General features: G+C 46.2%; 3 protein-coding genes across 6 annotated transcripts in view; 2 read left to right on the top strand and 1 right to left on the bottom strand.

The window, feature by feature from the left end:
- PMEL (premelanosome protein) overlaps positions 1–3,905 on the bottom strand; it is a 12,451-nt gene extending 8,546 nt beyond the window's left edge. Inside the window, exon 1 of one of the 2 annotated variants that reach the window (XM_032291364.1) lies at positions 3,743–3,905. In XM_032291364.1, coding sequence (XP_032147255.1) covers positions 3,743–3,818 — 76 coding nt within the window. In that variant the 5' untranslated portion in view covers positions 3,819–3,905. The remainder of the gene's footprint in view (positions 1–3,742) is intronic. The other variant, XM_032291371.1, reaches the window with a different exon arrangement.
- Positions 3,906–4,861: 956 nt separating this feature from the next.
- CDK2 (cyclin dependent kinase 2) lies at positions 4,862–11,293 on the top strand. 2 transcript variants are annotated; one of them, XM_032291231.1, is made up of 8 exons: positions 4,862–5,213; positions 5,937–6,014; positions 6,128–6,248; positions 7,179–7,349; positions 7,860–7,961; positions 9,098–9,241; positions 9,544–9,747; positions 10,027–11,293. In XM_032291231.1, the coding sequence occupies exons 1-8, from the start codon at positions 5,098–5,100 to the stop codon at positions 10,129–10,131; spliced, it is 1,041 nt and encodes a 346-aa protein (XP_032147122.1). In that variant the 5' UTR covers positions 4,862–5,097; the 3' UTR covers positions 10,132–11,293. The 2 variants fall into 2 exon arrangements, with proteins under 2 accessions (XP_032147122.1, XP_032147128.1); XM_032291237.1 differs by lacking the exon at positions 9,098–9,241.
- A 1,217-nt stretch (positions 11,294–12,510) lies between these two features.
- The window catches only part of RAB5B (RAB5B, member RAS oncogene family), a 20,996-nt gene continuing 5,739 nt past the window's right edge, over positions 12,511–27,767 (top strand). The window contains exons 1-3 of one of the 2 annotated variants that reach the window (XM_032291221.1): positions 12,560–12,649; positions 24,971–25,124; positions 26,208–26,460. In XM_032291221.1, coding sequence (XP_032147112.1) covers positions 26,298–26,460 — 163 coding nt within the window. In that variant the 5' untranslated portion in view covers positions 12,560–12,649; positions 24,971–25,124; positions 26,208–26,297. Of the gene's footprint in view, positions 12,650–24,970; positions 25,125–26,207; positions 26,461–27,767 lie in introns of both variants that reach the window. The other variant, XM_032291218.1, reaches the window with a different exon arrangement.

Below are 27,767 nucleotides of genomic sequence, written 5' to 3'. Positions count from 1 at the left end.
TATTTTTTTTTTTTTTTTTTTTTTGAGACAGAGTTTCGCTCTTGTTACCCAGGCTGGAGTGCAATGGCACGATCTCGGCTCACCGCAACCTCCACCTCCTGGGTTCAGGCAATTCTCCTGCCTCAGCCTCCTGAGTAGCTGGGATTACAGGCACACGCCACCATGCCCAGCTAATTTTTTTTTTTTTGTATTTTTAGTAGAGATGGGGTTTTACCATGTTGACCAGGATGGTCTCGATCTCTTGACCTCGTGATCCACCCGCCTCGGCCTCCCAAAGTGCTAGGATTACAGGCTTGAGCCACCGCGCCCGGCCTTGAACATGATTAAGTTTGCATTTTAGGAAGATCACAATGGCAAGCAGTGAAAAGGATGGATTAGAGGCAGGCAGAGATTGGGGATGGGGACAGGGAAGACAAAAATTATTGTAACTGACCAAGAGAGGTCTAAGAAAAAAAGGATATGCTAGATCTCTGTCTGCCCCACCCAGGTCCAACAACTATCAATACCCTGCCACATTTGCTTTCTTTATCCTTACTAGTTGTTTTTGTTTTGGCTAAAGTATTTAAAAGCAAATCTCAAACATCTTGTCATTTTAATCCTACAAATTTAGTATGTATCTATAACAAATATGAGTATTTTCTTGCATAAGCACAATGTCATTTCATGCTAGACAAAATTATCAAACCCAGTCCATATAAACTTTCATGAATATCTAGAAAAATGTCTTATGATTTTTTAAAATCAGGATGCAAAATATAAGTTCAATCTTTTAAGAGCCTTAGGTGGGTGGATGTGAACAGACTCTTTCCAGAACACATTAAGGAATATAGTAAAAGAAGAAGAAACTGCAGCACAGTGAGGGAAGTTAGATCAAGGAGAACTTCCTAGAAATCTGTGAGACTAAGCATCTAGGGAGAGAGGAGGAGATGGGATATGATGTGTATGTTTCAGCACAGCAGAAACTATCCTCACTCCATATTTCTTTTCTTTTTTTTTTTCTTTTTTTTGGATACAGGGCTTTGCTCTCTTACCCAGGCTGGAGTGCAGTGGCACATTCATCACTCACTGTGGCCTCAAACTCCTAGGCTGAAGCCATCTCCCTGAGTAATCTCCCAAGTAGCTAGGACCACAGGTGTTCACCCCCAGACCTAGCAAATTTTTTTACTTTTTGTAGAGACAGGGTCTCACTGTGTTGCTTAGGCTGGTCTTGAACTCCTAGACTCAAGCAATACTATGGCCACAGCCTCCCAAAGTGCTGGGATTACAGGCGTGAGCCACCACACCTGGCCTCCTCATCTCCTTTCTTTTCTTTTCTTTTGTTTTTCTTGAGACAGAGTGTAGGGCTGTTGGCCCCACAGGGTTGTGGGGTGTCCCTTATGCTGTGCTGAGGTGCAGGATCTGAGAAGTAAAGAGACAGGACACTAAAGAACTAGTGAAGAGCATCTGGACTCGGTTGGCCATGCCACCTATAAGCGGAGACAGGCAAGGCCCCGGAATGCCCAGAAGCATCCGTATTTATTAGGTACAAGCAGGGGGCAGGGTCGTAGGTGAGGTTATTATCTATAGGCTTAGTAATAGGGCATATATAATCACGTGAGTCACAAGCAAGGGGGCCACCCCATTAAGTCACCTGGGCAGAGAGATGGGCCGTGCACAGTAGGGGATGGTGCCATGTGCAGTAGTAGAGGGTCGTGTACAGAAAAGGGGTTCACCCCTATTAGGTCACTGAGGCAAGGAGGTGGGCTGTGTGCAACAGGTGTCGTGCACAACACTTCTTATCTGGGGGCTAGAGACTTCAAATAATTTCTTTTTTTTTTTTTTTTGAGACGGAGTTTCACTCATGTTACCCAGGCTGGAGTGCAATGGCGCGATCTCGGCTCACCGCAACCTCCGCCTCCTGGGTTCAGGCAATTCTCCTGCCTCAGCCTCCTGAGTAGCTGGGATTACAGGCACGCGCCACCATGCCCAGCTAATTTTTTGTATTTTTAGTAGAGACGTGGTTTCACCATGTTGACCAGGATGGTCTCGATCTCTTGACCTCATGATCCACCCGCCTCGGCCTCCCAAAGTGCTGGGATTACAGGCTTGAGCCACCGCGCCCGGCGACTTCAAATAATTTCTAATAGAAGGATACTGTAAGCCAATGCAGTGGGAGCTGATAGACTTGTGCTCTTTTCTTAAGATATTTATGGGAGGATGATTTGAGCTAGCACAGAAGTGAAAAAAGACTGACAGGGTGTACAGCTGCCATGACTGGTCACACCAGAGGGGTTCTTTTCCCTTGATTATTTCCAGGATCTTAGGCCTAAGGCCTACTTTTCACAGGAACTGGATGCAAGGTACCACAACTCCTTTATCAGGAGGAGAGGCTCTTGCTCCAAGCCTGCCATACAGCATATGCCCTTTCAGGCAGGGATGCCACCGCCTGGGTCTTTGGTTCTTGTCCTGGTCTAGCTGTTTTCCCATGTACTGCTTCTGCTTTGTGACTGCTCTAGGCATTCCTCCTACTACAAACTACTATATGGTTATATAAAAGAATTATATAAATCAGCACTAAATGTGTCAGTACAGCTCCAACTATGACACCTACATAATTATATAGAAAGATTATATGGAACTAAGTATAATTGTATATATAAGCTAAATATAGCAAGCAGTAAGTTATACTTCAGGCACTAATTGTGTCTGGGGTCTGCACAGTTCTCCTTCCTCGGTAACCATGGTGGGTGTTACCCACACAGTCTTGCTCTGTTGCCCAGGCTGGAATGCAGTGGCACGATCTTGGCTCCCTGCAGTCTCCGCCTCCCAGGTTCAAGGTCCAAGCGACCTTCTGCCTCAGCCTCCCGAGTAGCTGGGATTACAGGCGTGCACCACCATGCTAGCTAATTTTTGTATTTTTAGTAGAGATGGAATTTCACCATATTGGCCAGGCTGGTCTTGAACTCCTGACCTCAAGTGATCCACCCACCTCAGCCTCCCAAAGTGCTAGGATTAGCACTCCCAAAGTGGTGTGAGCCACTGTGCCAGGACTCATCTCCTTTCTAATGTGCGCTGTAACCCTAGCTGACTCTGCTGGGGGAGGATCTGGATCATCTCATTGAGCATCCCACCACTAAAGCAGAAGTCATAAGATACCCCATTCTTTCTTCACTTCCAACTCTCCCTCCTCAGGGCAGCACGAGACATTCCAGACCCTCTCACCACTCCCACCCCCGCCCCTTGCTCCTGTCACGAGGCCCAATCCCCCAGAGCCTTTTCATGTGATGCTCAGCTGAGACCCCTTTGCCTATCTCTCTCCCAGCCCCAGAACAAAAGTTCTGGGCTGTGTTCACCCGAACCCATCCCAAGGGGGAGAAGACTGTATCTCCTTAGTTTTCTTACCCAATACCACATTTTCTGACTCCCCACTTTAAATCCCCCACCCCAAGAGACATTTCCTAAAAGAGTCTCCCACACATTTCATCCCTTTGGAGCCCCTGCTCCAGCTCACTGCCAAGGAAGCCTCAGAATCAGCGCCACAGAGACCTTCTATCCTTCGCCCCTCCAAGCATATGAGATTACTTTCAGGCTCAATCCCAAATCTCCATGTAGGGAGGGAGCCCAGGTGCCCACAGCCTCACAAATCAAATAAGTGGGAGAAGCCTGAAATATTGCCGGTATCTCCCATTAGGAGGAGAGAAACCAGAGCAGAGGAATTCATCCCCAAGTTCACACCTGCTCATGTCCACATATCCACACATACCTTTTGTAGCCCCCACAGCCAGCAAAGCACCTATCACAGCCAAATGGAGACGGCACCTTTTCAGCAACAGATGCATCGTGTTCTTCCATCCAGCAACCAAAGACACTGAGGGGCTGGGATAGGCCCCTATATAAGAAAAGGGTGCTCATTTGCATAGCCCTTCCTCTTCTCCCTCAGAGAAGGCCTGGGTGGGGGTGGGGGGAGGAGAGGAAAAAGAAAAAAAACTGACAAAGGGAACCTGGGCCCTAGACATTGCTTTCCCATCCTGCTATTCAATGACAGTTTCTGGTTTCACTGGGTCATTCTCATCTTGATACACTCTCGGGCAAGAGCTGACTGAAAGGCAGCTGCATAACACATACCAGACACAACAGTTCATCATGGGAGAGTGAATTAAACCAAGAACTTCTCAAATAGACAGAAACAAGGGCGGGCGCGGTGCCTCGCGCCTGTAATCCCAGCACTTTGGGAGGCTGAGGCGGGTGGATCACGAGGTCAGGAGTTCAAGACCAGCCTGGCCAACATGGAGAAACCCCGTCTCTAATAAAAATACAAAATTAGCCGGGCATGGTGGCATATGCTTGTAACCCTAGCTACTCAGGAGGCTGAGGCAGAAGAATCGCTAGAACTCCAGCCGAGATCGCGCCATTGCATTCCAGCCTGGGCAACAAGAGCAAAACTCCGTCCCAATAAAAAGGACATAAACAGAGCCCTGAACCCCAAAACAAAGACAGCGTCGGGGTAGACTATGAGGCGGAGGCAACGACTCTTCTGAGACCAAGGAATCCTTTACAACGAGATCCCTGACTTCCTACTTTTCAAAGGAGGCTCCTAGGCCAGGTGGAATTTAACCTTAGGTCGATACATATTTTCCCCAGGAGTGGTGGAAATAGTGAGTTAGAAATCAAGAAATCCCTAGAGACTAGAAACATAGAAACTCGGACACCAAGCAGGTACTTGGGAAGAGTGCTCGGTCGCCCCACCGGGGAAGAAACTTGTCTAGCCCCCAAGAACCAAACTTGCCTGGGGCGGGGTCATTTGCGGGGAGGCTCTCTGGGCTCGCCCCCCCGCTCTGACGTTGACCAATAAGAAGGTCTGGGGGCGGAGCCAGGGAAACGCGGGAAGGTGGGGCGGGGCCTCTGGTGGCGGTCGGGAACTCGTGGGGGAGGCGGCAACATTGTTTCAAGTTGGCCAAATTGACAAGAGCAAGAGGTATACTGCGTTCCATCCCGACCCGGGGCTACGGTACTGGGCCCTGTTTCCTCCTTCTCGGCCTCCGAGAGCCAGGGACCGCCTTCTGCAGGGTTCCCAGGCCCCCGCTCCAGGGCCGGGCAGACCCGACTCGCTGGCGCTTCATGGAGAACTTCCAAAAGGTGGAAAAGATCGGAGAGGGCACGTACGGAGTTGTGTACAAAGCCAGAAACAAGTTGACGGGAGAAGTGGTGGCGCTTAAAAAAATCCGCCTGGACACGTGAGTGGCCTCTGTACCCGGGACTCCTAAGGGGACCTCCTTGACTGTGCCCCCCAACCCCCTACGGGCGGGTAGCGGTCCAGGGACCGGAAGAGAGCAGGGAGGGACTTCTTTAGAAGTAGTGGGGTGGGCTGGGGGCCTGTAGAAGGTGGAGAGTATAGGGTGATGTAGAATCTATGGAAAACTTCTCAAACTGAGCCCGATGGTGCCCCCAAATTGTGCGACCACAGAGACTCGGGGAGAGAAAGGAGGCCTCTGAGATGAAGTCCAGGACTCTCCATGGAGTTGAGTTATGTGGGAACCGACGAGGAGTGCCTTTCTGAATGAAGAGCCCTCCTCACTGCCCCACCCTCACCTAAGAATTCTCTCCTCTTTCCAAAGAATGGCAGTTTAACTTCACTGGCCCCTCTGGGGACGCTGGGTGCTACTCCTGCATTTTTAAATTTATATTTTATTTTTCTCCCCCGTTGCAGTCTCCCTGCTTTACCTTCACCAGGCAGCTTTACTTACCTACCCCTGGGAAAAGAGGAGATAATGACCTTAATATGTCCAAAAGCCACACCCCGACTACCCAGGAATCAGCTCCTTCCAGCACCCTTTCTCTTCTCTCACTTTCCTAGGGGGTGCTGGGTGGTGCCTCCTTGGGGGAAAGAAATGACTGCGTGGGGGAAAAAGAAGTATTTGTAACCATATTCCCATCTCTGCTTTCCCAACCTCTCCAAGTGAGACTGAGGGTGTGCCCAGTACTGCCATCCGAGAGATCTCTCTGCTTAAGGAGCTTAACCATCCTAATATTGTCAAGTAAGTATGTGTCTGAGAGGCGATCCCGTTGGAAAGAAGGATGAGTTCTGTCCATACAGTGTGGCCATTTCTCTTGTCTCGCACCTCCATTTCCTTGACCTTTCCTTCTCTAGGCTGCTGGATGTCATTCACACAGAAAATAAACTCTACCTGGTTTTTGAATTTCTGCACCAAGATCTCAAGAAATTCATGGATGCCTCTGCTCTCACTGGCATTCCTCTTCCCCTCATCAAGGTAATGCTTCTCATCAGCTCCCCGCTATCATGGATGTGTCTTGGGGGACTGATGGCAGGCAATTCCGGATGATATTTTATGATCTTGGCCTTCTTCTGAGCCCTCATCTACTACACACACACACTACCCTTCTTTTTGTCTCCTTCCCTGCTCATTATACTCATTAACGCTAGGGTTGGACTGAAGAATCAAAGTTGAAACTCTAGTGAGTCAACCTAGCAACTCAGGTGGGAGGTCAGATGAAACTCAGATAAATGGGATTTGAGAGCACCTGGTGAATTCCTCCAAAAAGCCCTTCTGTTTGGTGGAAGAACTAGCCAATGAGTCTCTATTATCTATTTTAGGGCTGGATTCTTCACTCCCAGAGCTACTTTCAATCTATTAACAAACATTTATTCAGGCCGGGCGCGGTGGCTCACGCCTGTAATCCCAGCACTTTGGGAGGCCAAGGCGGGTGGATCACGAGGTCAAGAGATTGAGACCATCCTGGTCAACATGGTGAAACCCCGTCTCTACTAAAAATACAAAAAATTAGCTGGGCATGGTGGCGCATGCCTGTAATCCCAGCTACTCAGGAGGCCGAGGCAGGAGAATTGCCTGAACCCAGGAGGCGGAGGTTGCGGTGAGCCGAGATCACGCCATTGCACTCCAGCCTGGGTAACAAGAGCGAAACTCCGTCTCAAAAAAAAAAAACAAACAAAAAAACAAACATTTATTCAATGCACAGCATATAGAAAAGGAATGCAAAGTTGAGTAAGACTTGGTCCTTATCCTCTCTGGGCTGACAGTTTAATGGGAGAAATAAATACCTTGTAAATATGTAACTATAATCCAACATAGTAAAGGCCTTAGTAGAGCTTTGGGGACACAGAGCAAACCCAATCTGCTCATTGTGGTGAAGAATACAGTCCTCTCTTTCTCCTTTGTCAGAGCTATCTGTTCCAGCTGCTCCAGGGCCTAGCTTTCTGCCATTCTCATCGCGTCCTACACCGAGACCTTAAGCCTCAGAATCTGCTTATAAACACAGAGGGGTCCATCAAGCTAGCAGACTTTGGACTAGCCAGAGCTTTTGGAGTCCCTGTTCGTACTTATACCCATGAGGTGAGTCTCTTTTTTGCCTTTCTTCTCTGAGTTTCCCAAGAGGTGTTAACTAGGGCATTCACAAAGTTACTAAAAATATCTGGCCAACAGTTTCTTACTAGGTAGAAGTAATCTCTTGACATCCTAAAGAGTCTTAGGGTATGCATGGAATTCATACTGTGTTGCTAACTGGGCTCACGCCTGTAATACCAACACTGTGGGAGGCTGAGGTGGGATAATCACTTGAGCCCAGGAGTTCAAGACTATCATGGGCAACATAGCAAGACCCCATCTCTACAGAAATAAAAAATCAAATAAAATTATGATGACTGTTTGTCTCAAGTTTTTCCAGGAAGATCTCAAATTGGGGTCAGAAAATATGGTCTCCAGAGCTATGGACTGGAAATCAGTCGGAGGGCAAAGATGGAGGGAAGGAAACTGCTTGTTAAGAGGCCAAGAGTTAGCAGAGTAGTGCTGAGGGACTCTCTGTACCCTATAAGCCACACCACCCTCCCTATTCTTGTCCCTCAGGTGGTCACCCTGTGGTACCGAGCTCCTGAAATCCTCCTGGGCTGCAAATACTACTCCACAGCTGTGGACATCTGGAGCCTGGGCTGCATCTTTGCTGAGATGGTATGGAGGCTTGCCCAAGTTCCACCCAGCCCCCTTCTCCCCACATCGAAGAACAACAAAACTGTTTCTCTGCCCAAACCTATGATGCTTCTATCACAGGGTTCTCTTTCTAAAGTAGCATCAAGGGGAATGGTGGGGAAAGGATGCAACTGTTGGCCCAACATCAACCACAATGTTAGGATATCCAACAACAGCCTTAGTACCTAGTATACATCTCTATCCCTGAAATGAGGTAAAACATTTCTGCAGCTGTTTTAACCACAGTCTGCATATATTTGGGAGAATGATTCCATTTAGTGCCTCTTTTATTTCGGGGCTTTACTTCAAGGCCTGTAGACCTTGTTGCATGGTGCCAGGAATGTAGTGAAGCCAGCTGTGGTCCCTTTGTTCACACCCTTCATTTAAACTGCAGATTTAGACAGGGCGCAGTGGCTCATGCCTGTAATTCCAGCACTTTGGGAGGCTGAGGTGGGCGGGTCACCTGAGGACAGGAGTTCAAGACCAGCCTGGCTAACATGCTGAAACCTCATCTCTACAAAAAATACAAAAATTAGCCGGGTATGGTGGCACAAACACCTGTAATCCCAGCTATTTGGGAGGCTGAGGCAGGAGAATTGCTTGAACCTGGGAGACGGAAGTTGCAGTGAGATGAAATAGCGCCACTGCACTCCAGCCCAGGTGACAGAGCGAGACTCCATCTCAAAAAAAAAAAAAAGATTGGCCGGGCATGGTGGCTCGTGCCTGTAATCCAAGCACTTTGGAGGCCAAGGCAGGCGGATCATCTGAGGTTGGGAGTTCAAGACCAGCCTGACCAACATGGTGAAACCCCATCTTTATTTAAAAAAAAAAAAAAAAAAAGATTTAGATCATGTCCCCCTTCAACCTCTGGCTTTTCAGACTGAAGGATCCTTGAGGCCTGGCCTTATGTAGAAGTCCCCATCTCCTTTAATACAACAGTGCAGTGCAGTAGGCTGAGCCTTCAAATCAGCAATATGTTTTGTGGTCCTTTATCTGGGTTGTAACCAAGAGCTTAAAGACCCTTAGCCTATACATATGTAATGTGCATTTATCCCCCAATGCATTACCTTACAATTGCCCATATTCCTCTCTCAATTCATCAAAAAATATTTGTTAAGCACCTAGTGTGTACCCAGTACCATGCTAGGTGCTGTGGGGAACACAGAAGAAATGGAAGACAGAGTCTCTGCCCGCTGTGCTCCTATCTAGAAGTGGCTGCATCACAAGGTTGGGGAATGACCGCAGTGTCTACCCCACACCCCGTGAGTGGCTTGGGATCCCTTTGCTACTTGTCAGTGGCACCCCAGACATTCACCCCCTCCCAGCCCCACCCAGCCTTGGGGATCTGCAAAGTCATGGTTGGGGGAAGGAAGGAGGGGGCAAGGAGACAGATGAAGGGACTTCTTTGTCTCAGGTTCTGTGTGACCGACCCCCTGAAAGGCCCTGGGGAGGGAGTCATGGGGCCCTGCTGACCTTTCACTGCCTGTGGGAACTCCTTTGTATAGAGAACAGTTTTGACTGATGTCAATGTGGGTCTTGGTATTTCTTCTTTCCCCATTTTCAGGTGACTCGCCGGGCCCTATTCCCTGGAGATTCTGAGATTGACCAGCTCTTCCGGATCTTTCGGACTCTGGGGACCCCAGATGAGGTGGTGTGGCCAGGAGTTACTTCTATGCCTGATTACAAACCAAGTTTCCCCAAGTGGGCCCGACAAGATTTTAGTAAAGTTGTACCTCCCCTGGATGAAGATGGACGGAGCTTGTTATCGGTGAGAGTGGGCACCTGCTTCCCCTCATTCATTTCTCCCAGGGAAGGGATTTTACAGGATGAAGGGAGGATGAGACCCTAACTCTGGGCCTCAGTATTTCATTTCCCTGATTCCTTCTTTCCCTGTTGGCACGCTGATTCAGATACAGGAGGATGGAAGTGAAAATTCTGCCTTGGGTAGAAGGAGTTCTGGTTTCCTGATTTCTGGGAACACTTGCTGCCCATTTAGTCCACCATCACATCATTGAAGTCAACATACATCTCTCCCCTCTCCCTCTAGCAAATGCTGCACTATGACCCCAACAAGCGGATTTCGGCAAAGGCAGCCCTGGCTCACCCTTTCTTCCAGGATGTGACCAAGCCAGTACCCCATCTTCGACTCTGATGGCCTTCTCAAAGCCCCCAGCCCTAATTTCACCCTCTCCTCCAGTGTGGGCTTGACCTGGCTTGGCCTTGGGCTATTTGGACTCAGGTGGGCCCTCTGATCTTGCCTTAAACACTCACCTTCCAGTCTTAGCCAGCCAACTCTGGGAATACAGGGGTGAAAGAGAGGAACTGGTAAAAAATGAAAGGAAGTTTCAGTATTAGATGCACTTAAGTTAGCCTCCACTATCCTTTCTCCCTTCTCCTAATTATTGCTGAAGAGGGTTGGTATTTTTTTTTAAAAAAAAGCCTCCCTACACATTAGATTTGCCGTATCAATCTTTGAATACCCCATAATTATTATTTCCAGTGTTTGGGATGACCAGGATCCCCAGCCTCCTGCTGCCACAATTTTTGTAAAGGCCGAACAATAGCAGGGGCCTAAGTTGGAGCTTTTGAGAACCAAGTAAAACAAAACCACAGAGAGGAGTCTATTTTAAAGAATTCCTTTGATAAAATAGATCCAATCAGTTTATACCCTAGTGTTTTGCCTCACCTAATAGGCTGGGAGACTCAAGACTCAGCCCTGATGGGGCTGCAGAAGAAATGATTGGCCCCAGTCCTCATGTTTGTCCCTTCTACCGGCATGAGGAGTCTGGGAGGCCCTGGGACAGATATTGTGCTTCATTCCAATCTATTATTTCACCGAGGCCTTATGAGGCAGGTGAGAGATGTTTGAATTTTTCTCTTCCTTTTAGTATTCTTAGTTCTTCAGTTGCCAGGGATTCCTGATCCCGTTTTCCTCTGAAGTCCACCTTCTACCCCATAGGAGTGGAAGTTAGGGTTTAGGCATCATTTTGAGAATGCTGACACTTTTACAGGGCTGTGATTGAGTGAGGGCATTGGATAAAAATATTTCTTTAAAAGAAGGATGAACAATTATATTTATACTTCAGGTTTTATCCAATAGTAGGGTTGGCTGTTTTTTTTTTTTTGTCAGAGTGGGTGGATTTGTTGCCATGTGCACCTTGGGGTTTTGTAATGACAGTGCTAAAAAAAAAAAAAAAGCATTTTTTCTTTTATGATTTTGTCTCTGTCACCCTTGTCCTTGCGTGCCCCTGCTATTAGTTACTTGTAATTTAGTTTGTAGTTCATTAAAAAAATGTACCTAGTTTTATAGTTCATCTCTTTCCTCATCTTATTTACTAAAAGAATGGTGGGAGACAGAATATGACTATGTATACGTGATCATTGATTCCAGACCCCTTTTCCTAATCTCTCTGTGGATGTCTACCCACTCTGCCCCATTTTGGCTAGTGCTGGTGATAAACAAAGCGGTTATTATTGTCCCTATTTATGGCTGGGGAAACTGAAACCTGTATGCTTCCTACTTCACTTTCTCCACACACCAACAAACCTCCTTTCCCCCAGCCAACATACCACACACACACACACACACACACACACCCCACACATACAACATACCATACACACATCACATACACACACCACATATGCATATACCACACACACACCACATACACACACCACATACATATACACCACATACACACACCACATACACACACACCACATACACATACACACACACGCACATACAAAATGGCAAGAGGGCTCCCGGGGAATTTGCCTCTCGGCGCTGCATTTACCAGTAAGCTCGCCGTTTTTCTCCTTTCTGTTTCATATCACAAACAGCAAAGTTTTCCAAAGATTCTTTTATTTACATATACATACGATTCTGAAAAAGTGTCTCCAAGCTACTACTGCTTGTAGTTGCCATTGTCTCAGTCCATCAAAAACCATTTCAGACCGCCCGCGGGCCACCCCAAATACCTGAAACCTCACTAAAAGGAGGAAGCGCTGATGTCAGGGTTACTTAAATTCCCAGGCTCCGGATCCCTAGGAGAGGTATTTCCCTTTACGCCGGCAAATTTGTCATAGAAGGCGGGGCACTAGAGCCAGCCTCGCCAAGTCCAGGGGAGGGGCGAAGGTCAGCAGCGGCCTTCCTAAGGCTTTCTTCAACCCGGCCTTGCTGCCAGTCAAATCCTGTATTTTCGCAGTACTGGTTAAAGTTTCGCTTTGACCCGCCTCCATCACTCACCTGATTAGATGTTTATGAGTCAAAAGGCGGGGTCATGGGGTGTCGAGGTTTTACTGGTAGATACATGCGCCTGTCGGCAGTGTACCGCCCCACTGTCTTCAGAAGCTTGCTTTTTAATGGCTCCTTACCTCGTCCATCTTCGAGGTTTCTCTCTCGCTATTGGTTTGTGGCCCCGCCTGTCGAGTCCCTTGCTCGTACTTGTTGTTGACAGCACCCAAAGAGACCCGCCTTTCTCCAGAGGATTGGTGGATGAGTGCACATATAGCCCACCCTCGATGGTAGGCGGGTAATCTAGCTATTGGCTGGAGCCCCCGCCCCAGGGCGAGGAGGAGAAGGAGGGGCAGGAGGGTTTGGTTGAGCTGCAGCTGTTTGTCTGTTCGACACAGGCTTGGGGCCGACGGGGGAGACGGAGCCCCAGGTACCGAGCTGATGGAACCCAAAGGGCAGGGGCGGAAGCGCCCGGGAAATGAGAGCAGCCTGGCCTGAGAGCCGAGGCGGGTCTCGGCCTAAGCGAGGGTTTAGAGTGGCCCACTGGAGAAGGGAGAAGGGGGCCGGGCCCCGGCAGGCCTAATAGGGGCTCAGAGAAGGGGACTGGGCGGGCTGGGACCCCAAAGTTGGTGAGTCGGGGAGGCGGCTGGGCTGTGGCGGCGGCCGGGCCGGGGGCCGGGCGCTGCAGGCCCGGAGCTTGAGTGAGGGCAGGGCCAGGCCTCATTAAGCAGCTCTGAAGAGGGAGGAGCTGGGGAAAGGGACAGGGCAGCGGGTGAGGTAAGCCCATTTGCCGGGAGCTGAGGAGGGGTCAGACCTGTGGCTTGAGCCCGAAGGCTGACTGGGGCTGGGTCCCTCCAGAGAGGCTCATTGGAAGGGCCTGAAAAGGGTTCTTAGTTGGATAAGAAGCGTTCTTTTCAGGGAAAGTGCCTATTGTAGAAAGAACTGAGGGAGTTGTGGTGTTGAACTGAGAGAGATTTGGGTTCAGTGAGGGAGAACTGGGGAAAATGAAGAAGGCTCTATGAATCTAGAAGACTAAGTTAGTTGAGGAAATGGAAGCAGGGCCTGGTATCAGTTATGGGAGCTTCTGGGTATGCTGAAGTGGGGCTGGAGGCTCTGGGTCTTGGGAGTACCCACGCTTTTGTTCCTTTCAGTGTTTAGATGTGGTAATTTGAAGCTTTTTAGAACTCCCAGGGTAGGGATGAAGATGAAAGTAATTTTTTTTTCTATGGCTGTTGGCTGCTCCATACTCAGCCCTTACACTTTCTCTTGGCTTCATACCTGGTCTATACTGCAGTCTGTTTCTTAACCTACTGTTTCATGTCCTATGAAAGAGCTAAGAAGTTGCATTGGGGGCTTGTTTTGTCCACTTCTTTCATACTTAATAATGTGGTCTATAGTGAATACCGTGTCTCCTAGAACTGAGAATCTATTTCATATCTATTTTATTATTTATGTGGGAAAGGGGCTTAGAGATCCTCAGCCATCAGGAGATCTTCTGATCATAGTTGGTGAAATTTTTGTGGGACTTAGACTTGACTTGGGTATTTCCCAGGCAGGTAAAGGAGTTAACAGGTCCAAAACTATGAGGTGATATTACTGAGGAACAGATTTGGGGAAGAGTGAGAAATTCCATTTCAAAAGCTTGGAATCACCCCTTGTTCTTTGTCTACTTCTTCAAAAGCCCAGATTTCTGTGCTGTTAGAAAGTTGGGTCAAACTACGAAGTGTCTGGGGAAGATGGTGAGTAGAGAAAAAGATAGAGGTGCTGTAGTTTACACCTGTAATCCCAGCACTTTGGGAAGCTGAGGCAGGAGGATCGCTTGAGGCCAGGAGTTTGAGACCAGCCTGGGCAACATAGTGAGATGCTGTCTCTACAAGAAATTTTATTTTATTTATTTTATTTTATTTTTATTTTTAAGATGGGGTTTCATCATATTGGTCAGCCTGGTCTCGAACTCTTGATCTCAGGTGATCCGCCCACCTCAGCCTCCCAAAGTGCTGGGATTACAGGTGTGAGCCACCATGCCCGGCCGGAAATTTTTTAAATTAGCTGGGCGTAGTGGCACGAGCCTGTAATCTCAGCTACTTGGGAGGCTGAGGCAAGAGAATCACTTGAGCCCAGGAGTTCGAGGGTGCAGTGAGCCATGGTCTTGCCACTGTATTTCAGCCTGGGCAACAGAATGAGATCCTCTCTCTGAAAAAAAAAAAAAAAAAAAAAAAGGAAAAGATTGCCAAAGCAGAGGAGTGGAGTACCCTCTTCCTCATGTATTTTTAATGGTCTGCCAACCTTCTTCATCCCTCATAGATTGGAACCTATTGGATTTTCCCCTACTGTACTTCCTTCTTTTCCCTTTCTTTACCAATATTTTCCCTTTCTTTACCAATATATTTTATTACTACATTTCTTAATTGCAAAAGTAATATATACATATTTTAAAATATGTAAACTGTACAGCAATTTAAGAAGTATAAATCCTCCCACACATACTTCACTCATTTCATTTAGGAGGGTCAAGAATCAGAGACAGCAAATCAGACTAATCTTGCTTTGCTTTGGGGGATGTGCCACAAAAGTCAATTCTGTTTTCATGTTCTCACCAAACTCTAGTCTCATTCTTTCTACAATTTTCCCTTCTGGGATGATACTCTGTTATTTATTGTGCTCCTTTCACAGTTCATTTTGTCTTCTTCCAAGTCAGACAAGCAGAGGTCTGTACTGTGGGTTATCATTCACCTTCAGCACACACACACCAAGTTGTGTGGTGGGTGTCCTAGGAAATGCCCAAATAGATGAAATAAAACTTTTTTTTTTTTTTAGATAGAGTTTCGCTCTTGTCGCCCAGGCTGGAATGCAGTAGCACTTGGCTAACTGCAACCACCGCCTCCCAGGTTCAAGCGATTCTCCTGCCTCAGCCTCCAGACTAGCTGGGACTACAGGTGCGCACCACCACGCCTGGCTAATTTTTGTATTTTTAGTAGAGATGGGGTTTCACCATGTTGGCCAAGATGTTCTTTATCTCCTGACGTTGTGATCCACCCCCATCAGCCTCCCAAAATGCTGATATTACAGGCATAAGCCACTCTGCCTGGCCAGAGCAAAACTTTATGGGGAGAAGGGATCATTTTTTTGGGGGGGAAATTGTTGGTATCTCTTTTAAAGAGAGGAATTTCAGATCTTTATCTCAAATTCATGGTCTCTGCATGTTCATGGCCTCTGCATGTTCACGTTACTTGACTGTTCCTTTCCTATCCATGATGATGATGGTTCTCCTAAGAGGCTCCTGTATTTGTCTTTCTTTTCTTTTCTTCTATTTTTAGAGACAGGGTTTTGCTCTGTTGCCCAAGCTAGAGAACAGTGTGTCTTTCTATAGTGATGTGAGAAGCTCCAAGCTTCTCTGGATTTGAAATCAGTTTTCCTCTGAATCTCAGAGTCAGAGTACAGCTAGACCATTTCATACTACCACCTTATTAATTGAATTTGTCCTTACTGGCTTTAAAAGCCCTCTATTATACCCAGCCTTTATATAGTGCCCATTGGAAACCTCAGTTGTCTCCCCCAAGGAACTTTTCTCAAGTGCAAGCCAGTTCTAGAGACAGTTGTATATGGGGGGGGTGTGTGTATGTGTGTTTTGTTGTTGTTGTTGTTGTTTTGAGACGGAGTTTTTCTCTTGTCGCCCAGGCTGGAGTGCAATGGCACAATCTCAGCTCACTGCAACCTCCGCCTCCCAGGTTCAAGCGATTCTTCTGCCTCAGCCTCCAGAGTAGCTGGGATTACAGGTGTGTGCCACCATGCCCAGCTAATTTTTGTATTATTAGTAGAGACAGTTTTTCACCATGTTGGCCAGGCTGTTCTCGAACTCTTGACCTCAGGTGATCCACCCACTTCAGCCTCCCAGAGTGCTGGGATTACAGGTGTAAGCCACCATGCCCGGCCGTGTGTGTATGTTTTAATCCCATCTAGTCTTTGCCATTTCCTAAACCCTGGTCATATCCTGTCCCTTTCTTCTGGGCATCCCTTTGTGGATTTGGTTGGTTGGTTGGGTTTTTTTGTTTGTTTGTTTTGTTTTTTTTTTTTTGTTTTTTTGAGACAGAGTCTAGCTTTATTGTCCAGGCCGGAGTGCAGTGACGCTATGTCAGCTTATTGCAACCTCTGGCTTCCAGGTGCAAGTGATTCACCTGCTCAGCCTCCCATGTAGCTGGGATTATAGGCGCATGCCACCATGCCTGCCTAATTTTTGTGTTTTTAGTGGAGATGGGATTTCACCATGTTGGCCAGGCTGGTCTCTAACTCCTGACCTGAAGTGCTGGGATTACAGGCATGAGTGCTGGGCTTACAGGCATGAGCCACCACAGCTGGCCTCCCTCGGTGTTTGTTTGTCTTTCCCTTAATCAAAGCTTACCTTCAAGAAAGGATCTGGAATTGCTGTTATTAAGATGTAAATAACACAGTCGCTTAAACTATTAATTTTTCCAAGAGTTTTTTGCATCTTAGGGAGTTTAGGAGTAGAATTAACAATAAGGAATTTCATACATAGATCTGGAGTTGCAAAAATATATTTGTAGAAGAGGGCTTTCCTATTGCCCTTCAAGTCATACCTCATATCTTTCTAAATTTAAATTTTTTTTTTCTGGACAGTCCCTACTGTAGAACATACCTCATATTGTCTTTTGTTTTCTTTTCTTTTTTCTCTTTTTTTTTTTTTTGAGACGGAGTTTCACTCTTGTTGCCCAGGCTGGAGTGCAGTGGCTCGATCTCAGCTCATCACAACCTCCTCCTTCCAGGTTCAAGCAATTCTCCTGCCTCAGCCTTTCGAGTAGCTGGAATTATAGGCATGAGCCACCACGCCTGCCTAATTTTGTATTTTTAATTGAGACAGGGTTTCTCCATGTTGGTCAGAGAATCCGCCTGCCTCAGCATCCCAAAATTCTGGGATTACAGGTGTGAGCCACCACACTTGGCCAGAATATAACTCATATCTTCTAACTCTTACTTTACTTGGGAGCAAATATTGCTCATTGGTATGAATTTTACTTCTGAGAAGGAGTTACAGGGTAGAAGAAGGAGGCATGTAGTTTGCTTCCTAATCCTAAAGCATTTCAGATTGGAAAGTAACCAAAGTGTGAGACAGTGAACTTATAATAAGGAAATACAGCAGCCCTCTTGGAGGATGGATACCATAAAACCCTACATGGTATAATTCCACTTCCTACAAGCGTTTTGGGAAAGATTTAGTCATTGACTGAAGAGTAACAACTAAATAAGGAGCTACCCAGGTGAACAAAGTGTGTGTACATTTCTGGGCAAGCTTGTAGCTTCTGTTTAGGGACAGTAGGTACCTTTTCTATGAAAAGGTACCTACGGGAAAGGTACCATAGAACTCCTGGTTCTATGGTATTATGACTTCTTTTTTTTTTTAACTTGTGTTTGTCAAGTCAGGAATTAATAGAGAGACAGTGGCCCAAAGCTTTTGACCACTCAACATCAATTGAAAAGTCAGGGAACTTTGTTTTTAGCTACAGTTGCCTCAGTGTTTGGTTGGGGGGGGGGCCACATATTGGGTGTGATTAGGCCATCTGAGACATAGTAACGGGTGACAGGAAAAGCAGTTAGCCCATGTGAGTTGCAATAGTACCTTGTGGGCACGATCCCGGGGGGGGCCTCTATCCAGAGAGAACATGAGGAGCCAGGAAGAGAACTGGTTTTCTAAGGCCTATTAAAAACATTCCTAAACGGAACTGAGTAAGATCTGTGCAGATGGTACAGAACGGGTGGAGTTGATTGGGGGAAAGAAGTAGAATTACTTGGCCTTAATTTAGGGAGCCTTTAATGAGCACCTACTAGGGATCAGGCAGCATGCTGTGCTCTGAAGACTTAAGATAACATAAAGAAACTCCCACTTTTTAAGAACTTCACAGTTTAGCAGAGCAGACAGACACAATTAATTCACATACCATGGTAATGTGATACATACAATTATAGAAATACAGTTTTGTTTTTTTTTTTTCTTTTTTTTTTGAGACAGAGTCTTACTTTATCGCCCAGGCTAGAGTACAGTGGCACAATCCTGGCTCACTGCAACCTCTGCCTCCCAGGTTCAAGCAATTCTCCCGCCTCAGCCTCCTTAGTAGCTGGGACTACAGGTGTGTGCCATCACACCTGGCTGATTTTTTGTATTTTTAGTAGAGGTGGGGTTTCACTTTGTTAGCCAGGATGGTCTCGATCTCCTGACCTCATGATCTGCCCTCCTCAGCCTCCCAAAGTGCTGGGATTACAGGCGTGAGCCACTGGGCCCAGCTTTGCTTGCTTGCTTTTTTTTTTTTTTTTTTTTTTTTTTTTTTTTTTTTTTTGAGATGGAGTCTCACACTGTTGCCCAGGCTGGAGTGCAGTGGCGCAATCTGTGCTCAGTGCAACCTCCACCTTCTGGATTCAAAGCAATTCTCATGTCTCAGCCTCCTGGGTAACTGGGATTACAAGCCTGCACCAACATACCCAGCTAATTTTTTGTATTTTTAGTAGAGTCGGGGTTTCACCATGTTTGCCATGCTGATCTTACTCCTGATCTCAAGTGATTCACCTGACTTGGCCTCTAAAAGTGTTGAGATTATAGGCGTGAGCCACCACGCCCAGCCAGGAATACAGTCTTAATACTGTGGGACCCTACGGGCCTCTAGAGAAGCAATGATGAATTCTGCTAGAGGAGGGGGTGATTGTGCAATTTCACTGAAGTAACATATGAGCTTGGTCTTATGAGATATATAGAATTTTGCTAGGCAGACAAGTAGGGATGAGCATTCCAGCCTTACCTAGGTCAATAATAGGGAGTTTGTACTACCATGCTGATAAGAGGTAAGTATGCTTTTTGCCTCTTGGAGAAATATGAAGGAAGGGGTGGGGATGTGGAAGGAATCTCTCATTTAATCTAGTGACTCATTGGGTAACATTGGATCAACAAAATGAAGAGCTGAGCCAAGTGGTAGGATTCTCATTTCAAGATTTTGGTTACTTGGGTTTAAACAAAGTTGGAGAGGAAGATGAAGGTAGTTGCTGGTTTCTGCTCTACCTTCCCTACTTGTAAACCTCTCACATTAATCACAAGGCCCACCAAATCCTGCAAAAGTTACCGCTTGTTTTCCTATTGCCTCCCATTGAATTGCTTTTATTTCAACTGTCCTGGCAGGGATTGGTCAAAGAGCTTCTAGAAAAGAGTAGTGATGAATTAATTCTTCTGTCAGAAGGCTATGGGACTGGATCCCCGTTGCCAGGGAAGGCCCGGGTCTTCTTAATTTGTTTTTAGTCCCAAAGCAAGTACTTACCTAAACTGAATAGTGGCAGAAACCCTATCCAGTCTAAGCTCTTGATCCTGCCCTGGTGCCCTCTTCAGAGTTCAGCATTTCCTGCTTCTCTAAAAAGTATAGTGGTATAAAAGAGGCAGGAGTACCTGACTAGGAATCCTACATTTACTACTTAGCAATTCGCTGTATGGTAACACTTGACAAGCTGACTCATTTTAATTTATTTTATTTTTATTTATTCATTTTTGAGACGGAGTCTCTGTTGCCCAGGCTGAAGTGCAGTGATGTGATCTCGGCTCACTGCCCCTCTGCCTTCCAAGTTCAAATGATTCTCCTGCCTCTGCCTCTTGAGTAGCTGGGATTACAGGTGGGTGCTACCACACCCAGCTAATTTTTGTATTTTTAGTAGAGACAGGGTTTCACCATGTTGGCCAGGCTGGTCTCGAACTCCTGACCTCAGGTGATCCTGAGCCTCGGCCTCCCAAAGTGCTGGGATTACAGGTGTGAGCTACCGCGTCCAGCCCAAGTTGACTAATTTTATGTGTCTCAGTTTCCTCACCTGTAAAATATAGAGACTGGACTAAATGACCTCTAGACTGGCTCTGATCTGCCTGACTGACCTTAAGGCTGATAGTTGGTACTGGGTTGGACTCCAGTGACGTGGTCTCCACTGGTAGGTAGTAGACTTCTGGAGGTGTCATAGGTATTTGGTTTAGGGACTCAAAGCTAACAAGTGGGAGAGGGCTTGAGGAATGGAGTCTTACTCTAGCTGGGACTACTAAGACACCTTTACTATTATGCCTGCTTTCCTGCACTGCTTGGGAGATCTATGTCAAAGAAAATCCTCCACCCCCGTCCCCTGTCCCCAGTGGGCTAACCCATGGTCAGTCTTCAATCCTCCCTAGTTAATGGATCATTTGATAAGCCATTCTTGTGGAGTCACACTTCTAAGGGAAGTTAAATCTGATTTCTTCTCTTCTGAGCTAAAGGGGTTGAAAGGAAGAAAAACCTGCCCCATCTCCCTTTTTCTGAAGGTAATAATCATCATACCACTTGCTGGTTTACCAAAACAAAAAAATAAAATTAGATTATTGTGGGAAAAAATCAGAATAGGAAATAAATCAATTGAATCTTATATGTATTATTTCATTTCTGTACCATTGATCTTTTGAGAGTCGAGCTATTACATTTTTTAAATGATACCCTTATAAACATGATGAGATTAAAAATCAAAATTTAGGGCCCAGTACGGTGGTTCATGCCTGTAATCCCAGCACTTTGGTAGGCTCAGGTGGGGGGATCACGAGGTCAAGGATCGAGACCATCCTGGCTAACATGGCGAAACCTCGTCTTTACTAAAAATACAAAAAATTAGCCAGGTGTGCTGGCACGGGCTTGTAGTTCCAGCTACTCGGGAGGTTGAGGCAGGAGAATCGCTTGAACCTGGGAGGCGGAGATTGCAGTGAGCCGAGATTGTGCCATTGCACTCTAGCCTGGGCGACAGAGCAAGACTTTTCTCAAAAAAAAAAAAAGATCAAAACATAGAGGTGGCCCATCAATTGCTGTGAACAGGGAAGAAGGCAGGACATACTATTTCTTTTTTAGAGGTGGGGTCGCGTTATGTTGCCCTGGCTGGTCTCAAACTCCTGGCTCAAATGATCCTCCCGCCTTAGCCTCCCAAAGTGCTGGGATTACAAGCGTGAACTCCATGCCCAGTGAGAACATATTCTTGAGGTTACATATTAGGGTTTGAGGTCGTGTTTTCTAAGTCAGTAGTTATTGATCTCTGAGAATCCAAGGTTGCTTATTAGCAAGAAAGCTTGCTGACCACGTCTGGGACCTGGCTTGACTTCCCATCTCTGGGAGTTAGTGACAGGGACTTTGTAACTGAACTGTGTCTGCAACTGTTTCCTGTCTTTACGCTACCCTAGAGCTCAAGTGATACGTTTAGCCATGAGAATTCAGTCTGTTGTAACTCCCACATTTTCCCATATTGTAGAGTAGTAACATTGAGGCTTAATATTCTACCCCTTGAAGCACATGCTTTGAAATACATAAAAATGTGGGGGAGTAAGTTGAAAAAACTAGTAACTTGTTCTATTGTTTCTTGAGAGTATAGCATATATATAAAATTGTGTCATTTGTCTTGTCTTTTATTTATTTATTTTTGAGAGACCGAGTCTTGCTCTGTTGCCCAGGCTGGAATACAGTGGCACGATTTCAGCATACTGCAACCTCTGTCTCCTGGCTTTAAGCAATTCTCCTGCCTCAGTTTCCCAAGTAGTTGGGACTACAGGTGTGCACCACCACGCCCAGCTAATTTTTGTATTTTTTAGTAGAGACAGGGTTTCCCTATATGTTGTCCAGGCTGGTCTCAAACAGGTGATCCACCTGCCTTGACCATCCCAAAGTGCTGGGATTACAGGCAAAAGCCACCATGCCTGGCCTATTTATTATTTTGAGACAGAGTCTCACCTGGTGGTCCATGCTGGAATGCAGTGGCATGATCACAGCACACTGCAGCCTCAACCTCCTGGGCTCAAGTGATTCTCCCATTTCAGCCTCCTGAGTAGCCAGGATGACAAGCATGCACCACTATGCCTGGCTAATTTTTTTTTTTTTTTTTTTTTAATTTTTGTAGAGACAAGGTCTCACTATGTTCCTCACACTTGTCTTGAACTTCTGGCCTCAAGCAATCCTCCCACCTCAGCCTTTCAAAGTGCCAGTATTACAGGTGTGAGCCACCAAGACTAAACTCTTTTAAAGTTTAGCATTCTGCTAGTCTGTCCTCTTTTCCCTTTGAGACAGTGTGTATGAATACCACATAAATATAAGATGTTTTAGAAGTATTTCATCCTCAGTAACTTAAGCATATCCTAAGAGTGACAGGAAAAAAAAAAGTAATTTATCCTCACAGATGCCTTAGCAGTAAGTTTCTTAAATGTACGCAGAACTTCGGAAGTGAATTCAAATTCTGCTCTTTGCCACTTTCCCCAATTCCATTCTGCCCCAAAGATCCTAATAGATAAGGAAACTAAGGATCAGAAAAACAAAAGGAATGAGTAGCCTAAGATCACAGTGGATTGTGGCAAAGCAGAGAACAGAACTCAGACTTCCCTGATTCTAAAAACTTTACCAGCTCTACAGGACTGCCTCTAAGTTGGCTCTCCCCACTTTCATGATTGTGCTACAACTTTAGTGGCAGGGTTGGAGAATTATCTGACCCCTGGAAGGCCCATCATTCAGTCCTCATCTGAATTTCATCCAGAAGTGCTTGAGTAGTAACCATAGCTATAGACTGTTAGAAACTGAATTTATTTCCATCCCTCTGGAGTAGCTGGGATTACAGGCGTGTACCACCATGCCCAGCTAATTTTTAAAAGTGTTTTGTAGGCTGGGCACAGTGGCTCACACCTGTAATCTCAGCACTTTGGGAGGCCGAGGCAGGTGGATCACGAGGTCAGGAGATTGAGACCATCCTGGCCAACATGGTGAAATCCCATCTCTGCTAAATAAAAAACAGACAGGCGTGATGGTGGACGCCTATAATCCCAGCTACTTGGGAGGCTGAGGCAGGAGAATCGCTTGAACGTGGGAGGCAGAGGTTGCAGTAAGCCAAAATTGTGCCACCGTACCCCAGCCTGATGACAGAGCGATACTGCAGCTCAAAATATATATATATATTTTGTAGAGACTCAGTCTTGCTGTGTTGCCCAGGCTGGTCTCAAACTCCTCACCTCAAGCAATCCTTCCACTTTTATCCCCCAACCCCTGGGATTAGAGGCATGAGCTGCTGTGCCAGGCCTGTTTTTTTCTTTTTCTTTCTCTGTACCACTTTCATTTTGTAGCTGCTGCCCCCACCCCCAGAAAGAGTCTTGCTCTGTTACCCAGGTTGGAGTGCAATGACAGGATCTCGGCTCACAGCAGCCTCTACCTCCCGGGTTCAAGCAGTTCTCCTGCCTCAGCCTCCCTAGTGGCTGGGATTACAGGTGCCTGCCACCACACCTGGCTAATTTTTTTTTTTCCTTTTTTTTGAGATGAAGTCTTGCTCTGTCACAAGGCTGGAGTGCAGTGGCATGATCTCGGCTCACTGCAACCTCCGTCTTCTGGGATCAAATGAGTCTCTTGCCTCAGCCTCCCAGGTAGCTGGGACTATAGGCATGTGCCACCACACCCAGCTAATTTTTGTGTTTTTAGTAGAGACGGGGTTTCACCATGTTGGTCAGGCTAGTCTCTGACTCCTGACCTCTTGATCCACTTGCCTCAGCCTCCCAAAGTGCTGGGATTACAGTCATGAGCCACCATGCCTGGTGTTTTGTTTTGTTTTGTTTTTCTTTTTTTGAGACAGAGCCTCGCTCTGTTGCCCAGGCTGGAATTCAGTGGCTCGATCTCAGCTCACTGAACCTTCTGCCTCCTGGGTTTAAGGTTCCTCCTGCTTTAGCCTTTGGAGTAGATGGGATTACAGGCATGCACCACCACGTACAAGTAATTTTTTTGTATTTTTAGTAGAGATGGGGTTTCACCACGTTGGCCAGGTTGGTCTTGGTGATCCACCTGCCTCAGCCTCCCAAAGTGCTGGCATTACAGGTGTGAGTCACCATGCCTGGCCTGTGGCTGCTTTTTAGGAATATGCTGATAACAACTACTATTGAGATATATTTTAATAGCTATTATTATTGGAGCTATGCTAAACACATCTTTCACTTAATTTTTGTAGCTATGAGGATGGTATTTTTTCCATTTTACAAAGATAGAAGGTAAAGCTTAAGTAGAGAAATTTTCTTTATGTCATATGATTAGTAGTTTAATATTTATTTAGTACTTAGTATATATCAAATACTTGTTATTTATATGCATGATCTCATGTAATCTTTACAACACCTTTATGAAGTAGGTGCTTATAAGGCTGTTACCTCATTTTACAGATGAGGAAATGAATGCACATATACATTTAGTGACTTACCCAAGGTTCATAGCTAGTAAGTAAAACTGGAAAACAAACCCAGAGAATTGGACTCCAAAACCTTCGTTCCTCTGCATTGCCTCCGGTATGATTTTCTGTCTTTACTATCTAGTAAGTGGGATTACTGAAATTTTTTAACCCCAGTTTAACTCCAGACCCACTAATTGTGACAAAATAATAATGTTTCCCCACATGCCACAGAGTATGATGTTTGTTAAGTCACTAGGATCAGCTTTGGAAAAGGGAAAGATTAATTTGAACAAGCAAAGTACAACTGTCAATCAGTGCTTACCTTTGGGAGAGAGATTTTTGCATGCTCTGCCCATGCTAACTCCCTTTTGAATTTTATAGCTCCTTTCCACTCAGAGTCATGATGATGAAATATATTCAGATTTAGATGATTAGAATCTCCAAGTCCCAACTCTTCTCTCTGTTCCCTCCCCCACCAGCAGCTTTCTTAGCCCTCTTAGAAGATAGAGGAGTTGATTGCTTGCAGACTTATCCCCTATACCATCCTCTGGAGACTCCTGCATGTGTTTAGAAAGTATACCTTTCTCTGCCTCTAATTTGGAGGACTACAGCTGTTAGGCCTCTTTGGTGTGGTGGGTAATCTAATCCCTAGGCACCAGCAAGACAGCTGCAAGTTGACAGTAGGTCAAGCTTACTGACTCTCACACTTGATAGTCTTTCAGATTTGTAAAGAGGGCAGAAACAAAGTGAAAAAAGTATTGTTAATGAAACAGAGTTGATAATGAAATAGGATGATTCGTTGGTTGTATTTCTTTCTTTACCTTCAACAAAAAATGAGAAAGGATAGATTTTCTGTCAATGGGACCCTGGTTAGATCTTTAGAAATGTCTTATCAGGGAGACCAGTCATATATGAAGGATATAGCAGCAGCTACTCTTCTCCCCTTAGAAGGGGTGACTCTTGGCTGGGCGCGGTGGCTCAAGCCTGTAATCCCAGCACTTTGGGAGGCCAAGGCGGGTGGATCACGAGGTCAAGAGATCGAGACCATCCTGGTCAACACGGTGAAACCCCGTCTCTACTAAAAATACAAAAAATTAGCTGGGCATGGTGGCATGTGCCTGTAATCCCAGCTACTCAGGAGGTTGAGGCAGGAGAATTGCCTGAACCCAGGAGGCGGAGGTTGCGGTGAGCCGAGATCGCGCCATTGCACTCCAGCCTGGGTAGCAAGAGCGAAACTCCGTCTCAAAAAAAAAAAAAAGAAGGGGTGACTCTTATCCCACACCCCTAGAGTGAATCTCTCATTCTGACAAAGAGCTAAAAGAAAAAGAACACAGCACCTGGATACCAAGGAGATACTGGGGATCTAGGGTACCTTTGGGTGGATCTGGATATTCTTCAGGCCAACCAAAGGTTGATCAGTTTGTGTGACTCAAACAAAAAAATCTTAAAGACCTGGTGGGAAATTACTAGGGAATTAAAATCTCTCAGTTTTCAATCTCTCTATTTCAGCTCCCTTGGCAGTTAGAGATTATGTGATAGGGCAAACTCTAGAAGCAGTTCTTATTTTGTTCAAGTTCCCAACTCTTAGAACTGAGTATCCGCTGCCTGGGACCTTCTCAGAGGTATAACCTGTCAATAGTGGATGATTGCAAGAGCTAAGTCCTCATAGGATCAAGGAGATGAAGAGATTCTATCATTTTTCTGAAAAGCAATTGCAGTTCAATGGACCTATGTCTAATTTTATTCACTTTTTTTTCTTGCAGGACTGTTGAAGCCTGGAAATCCCCTCCCCTTCCCCCCCCCCTTTACGGCATCCCCCTCCCTCCACCCTTTCCTACTCTGATAATCTGGCCATGACTAGCAGAAGCACAGCTAGGCCCAATGGGCAACCCCAGGCCAGCAAAATATGCCAGTTCAAATTGGTCCTGCTGGGAGAATCTGCAGTGGGAAAGTCAAGCCTGGTATTACGTTTTGTCAAAGGGCAGTTCCATGAGTACCAGGAGAGCACCATTGGAGGTGAGTGCCTTGGGGTAAGAAGAGATTCAATGCTTGGAAAGGCTTTTTTCTTTTTCTTTTCTTTTCTTTTTTTAGATGGAGTCTCACTCTGTCTACCTGGCTGCAGTGCAGTGGCAATCTCAGCTCACTGCAACCTCCATCTCCCTGGTTCAAGTGATTATTGGGCCTCAGCCTCCCAAGTAGCTGGGATTATAGGTGCACACCACCACAGCACCTGGCTAATTTTTATATTTTTAGTGGAGAGGGGGATTCACCATGTTGGCCAGGCTGGTCTCAGGTGATCTGCCTGCCTTGGCCTCCCAAAGGGCTGGGATTATAGGTGTGAACCACTGCGTCCAACCAGTAAGGCTCTTGAAAAGAGATCTAGGGGGCCAGGCGGGGTGGCTCACGCCTGTAATCCCAGCACTTTGGGAGGCCGAGCGGGTGGATCATGAGGTCAAGAGATCAAGACCATCCTGGCCAACGTGGTGAAACCCCGTCTCTTAAAAAAAAAAAAAAAAAAAAAAAAGATCTAGGATCTGATTATGGAGCTGCCCCTCTTAGTCCTATTCTTTTCCCCAGGAATGGAAACCTTTATAAAAACAGAGGCCAGGCCCAGTGGCTCACGTCTGTAATCCCAGCACTTTGGGAGGCCAAAGCAGGCAGACCACCTGAGGTCAAGTGTTCGAGACCAGCCTGACCAACGTGGTGAAATCCTGTCTCTACTAAAAATACAAAAATTAGCTGGGCGTGGCGGCGGGTGCCTGTAATCCCAGCTACTCAGGAGGCTGAGGCAAGAGAATCGGTTGAACCTGGGAGGCAGGTGTTGCAGTGAGCTGAGATCACACCATTGCACTCCAGCTTGCGCATCAAGAACAAAACTTTATCTCAAAAAATTAATATATAAAAACAAAGAAAAATAATTGCCATAATGCCAAAAAGCTGGTATATGTTCATCCTTTTGTTTCCTAGAAGAAACAGAGGCTGACCTTTGCACACCAAGAAAATCCATTTTTTATGTGTCTGCCTCTTCCTACTCTATTGTCTTAATACCAGTCAAGTTGAATGTCATCTTGACAGATAAAAGTTGGTTTGGAGCCAGGCACGGTGGCTCATGCCTGTAATCCCAGCACTTTGGGAGGCTGAGGCAGGCAGATCATGAGGTCAGGGTTCGAGACCAGCCTGACCAACATGGTGAAACCCTGTCTCTGCTTAAAAATACAAAAATTAGGCCGGGCGCGGTGGCTCACGCCTGTAATCCCAGTACTTTGGGAGGCCGAGGCGGGAGGATCACGAGGTCAAGAGATCGAGACCATCCTGGTCAACAT

This window comes from Sapajus apella, unplaced genomic scaffold (assembly GCF_009761245.1).
Source record: "Sapajus apella isolate SASKATOON/1434 unplaced genomic scaffold, GSC_monkey_1.0 scaffold2, whole genome shotgun sequence".
In the NCBI taxonomy this organism is placed as follows: domain Eukaryota; kingdom Metazoa; phylum Chordata; class Mammalia; order Primates; family Cebidae; genus Sapajus; species Sapajus apella.
The sequence above is the reverse complement of the archived record's forward strand: the minus strand, read 5'-3'. Positions and strand labels throughout refer to the sequence as shown.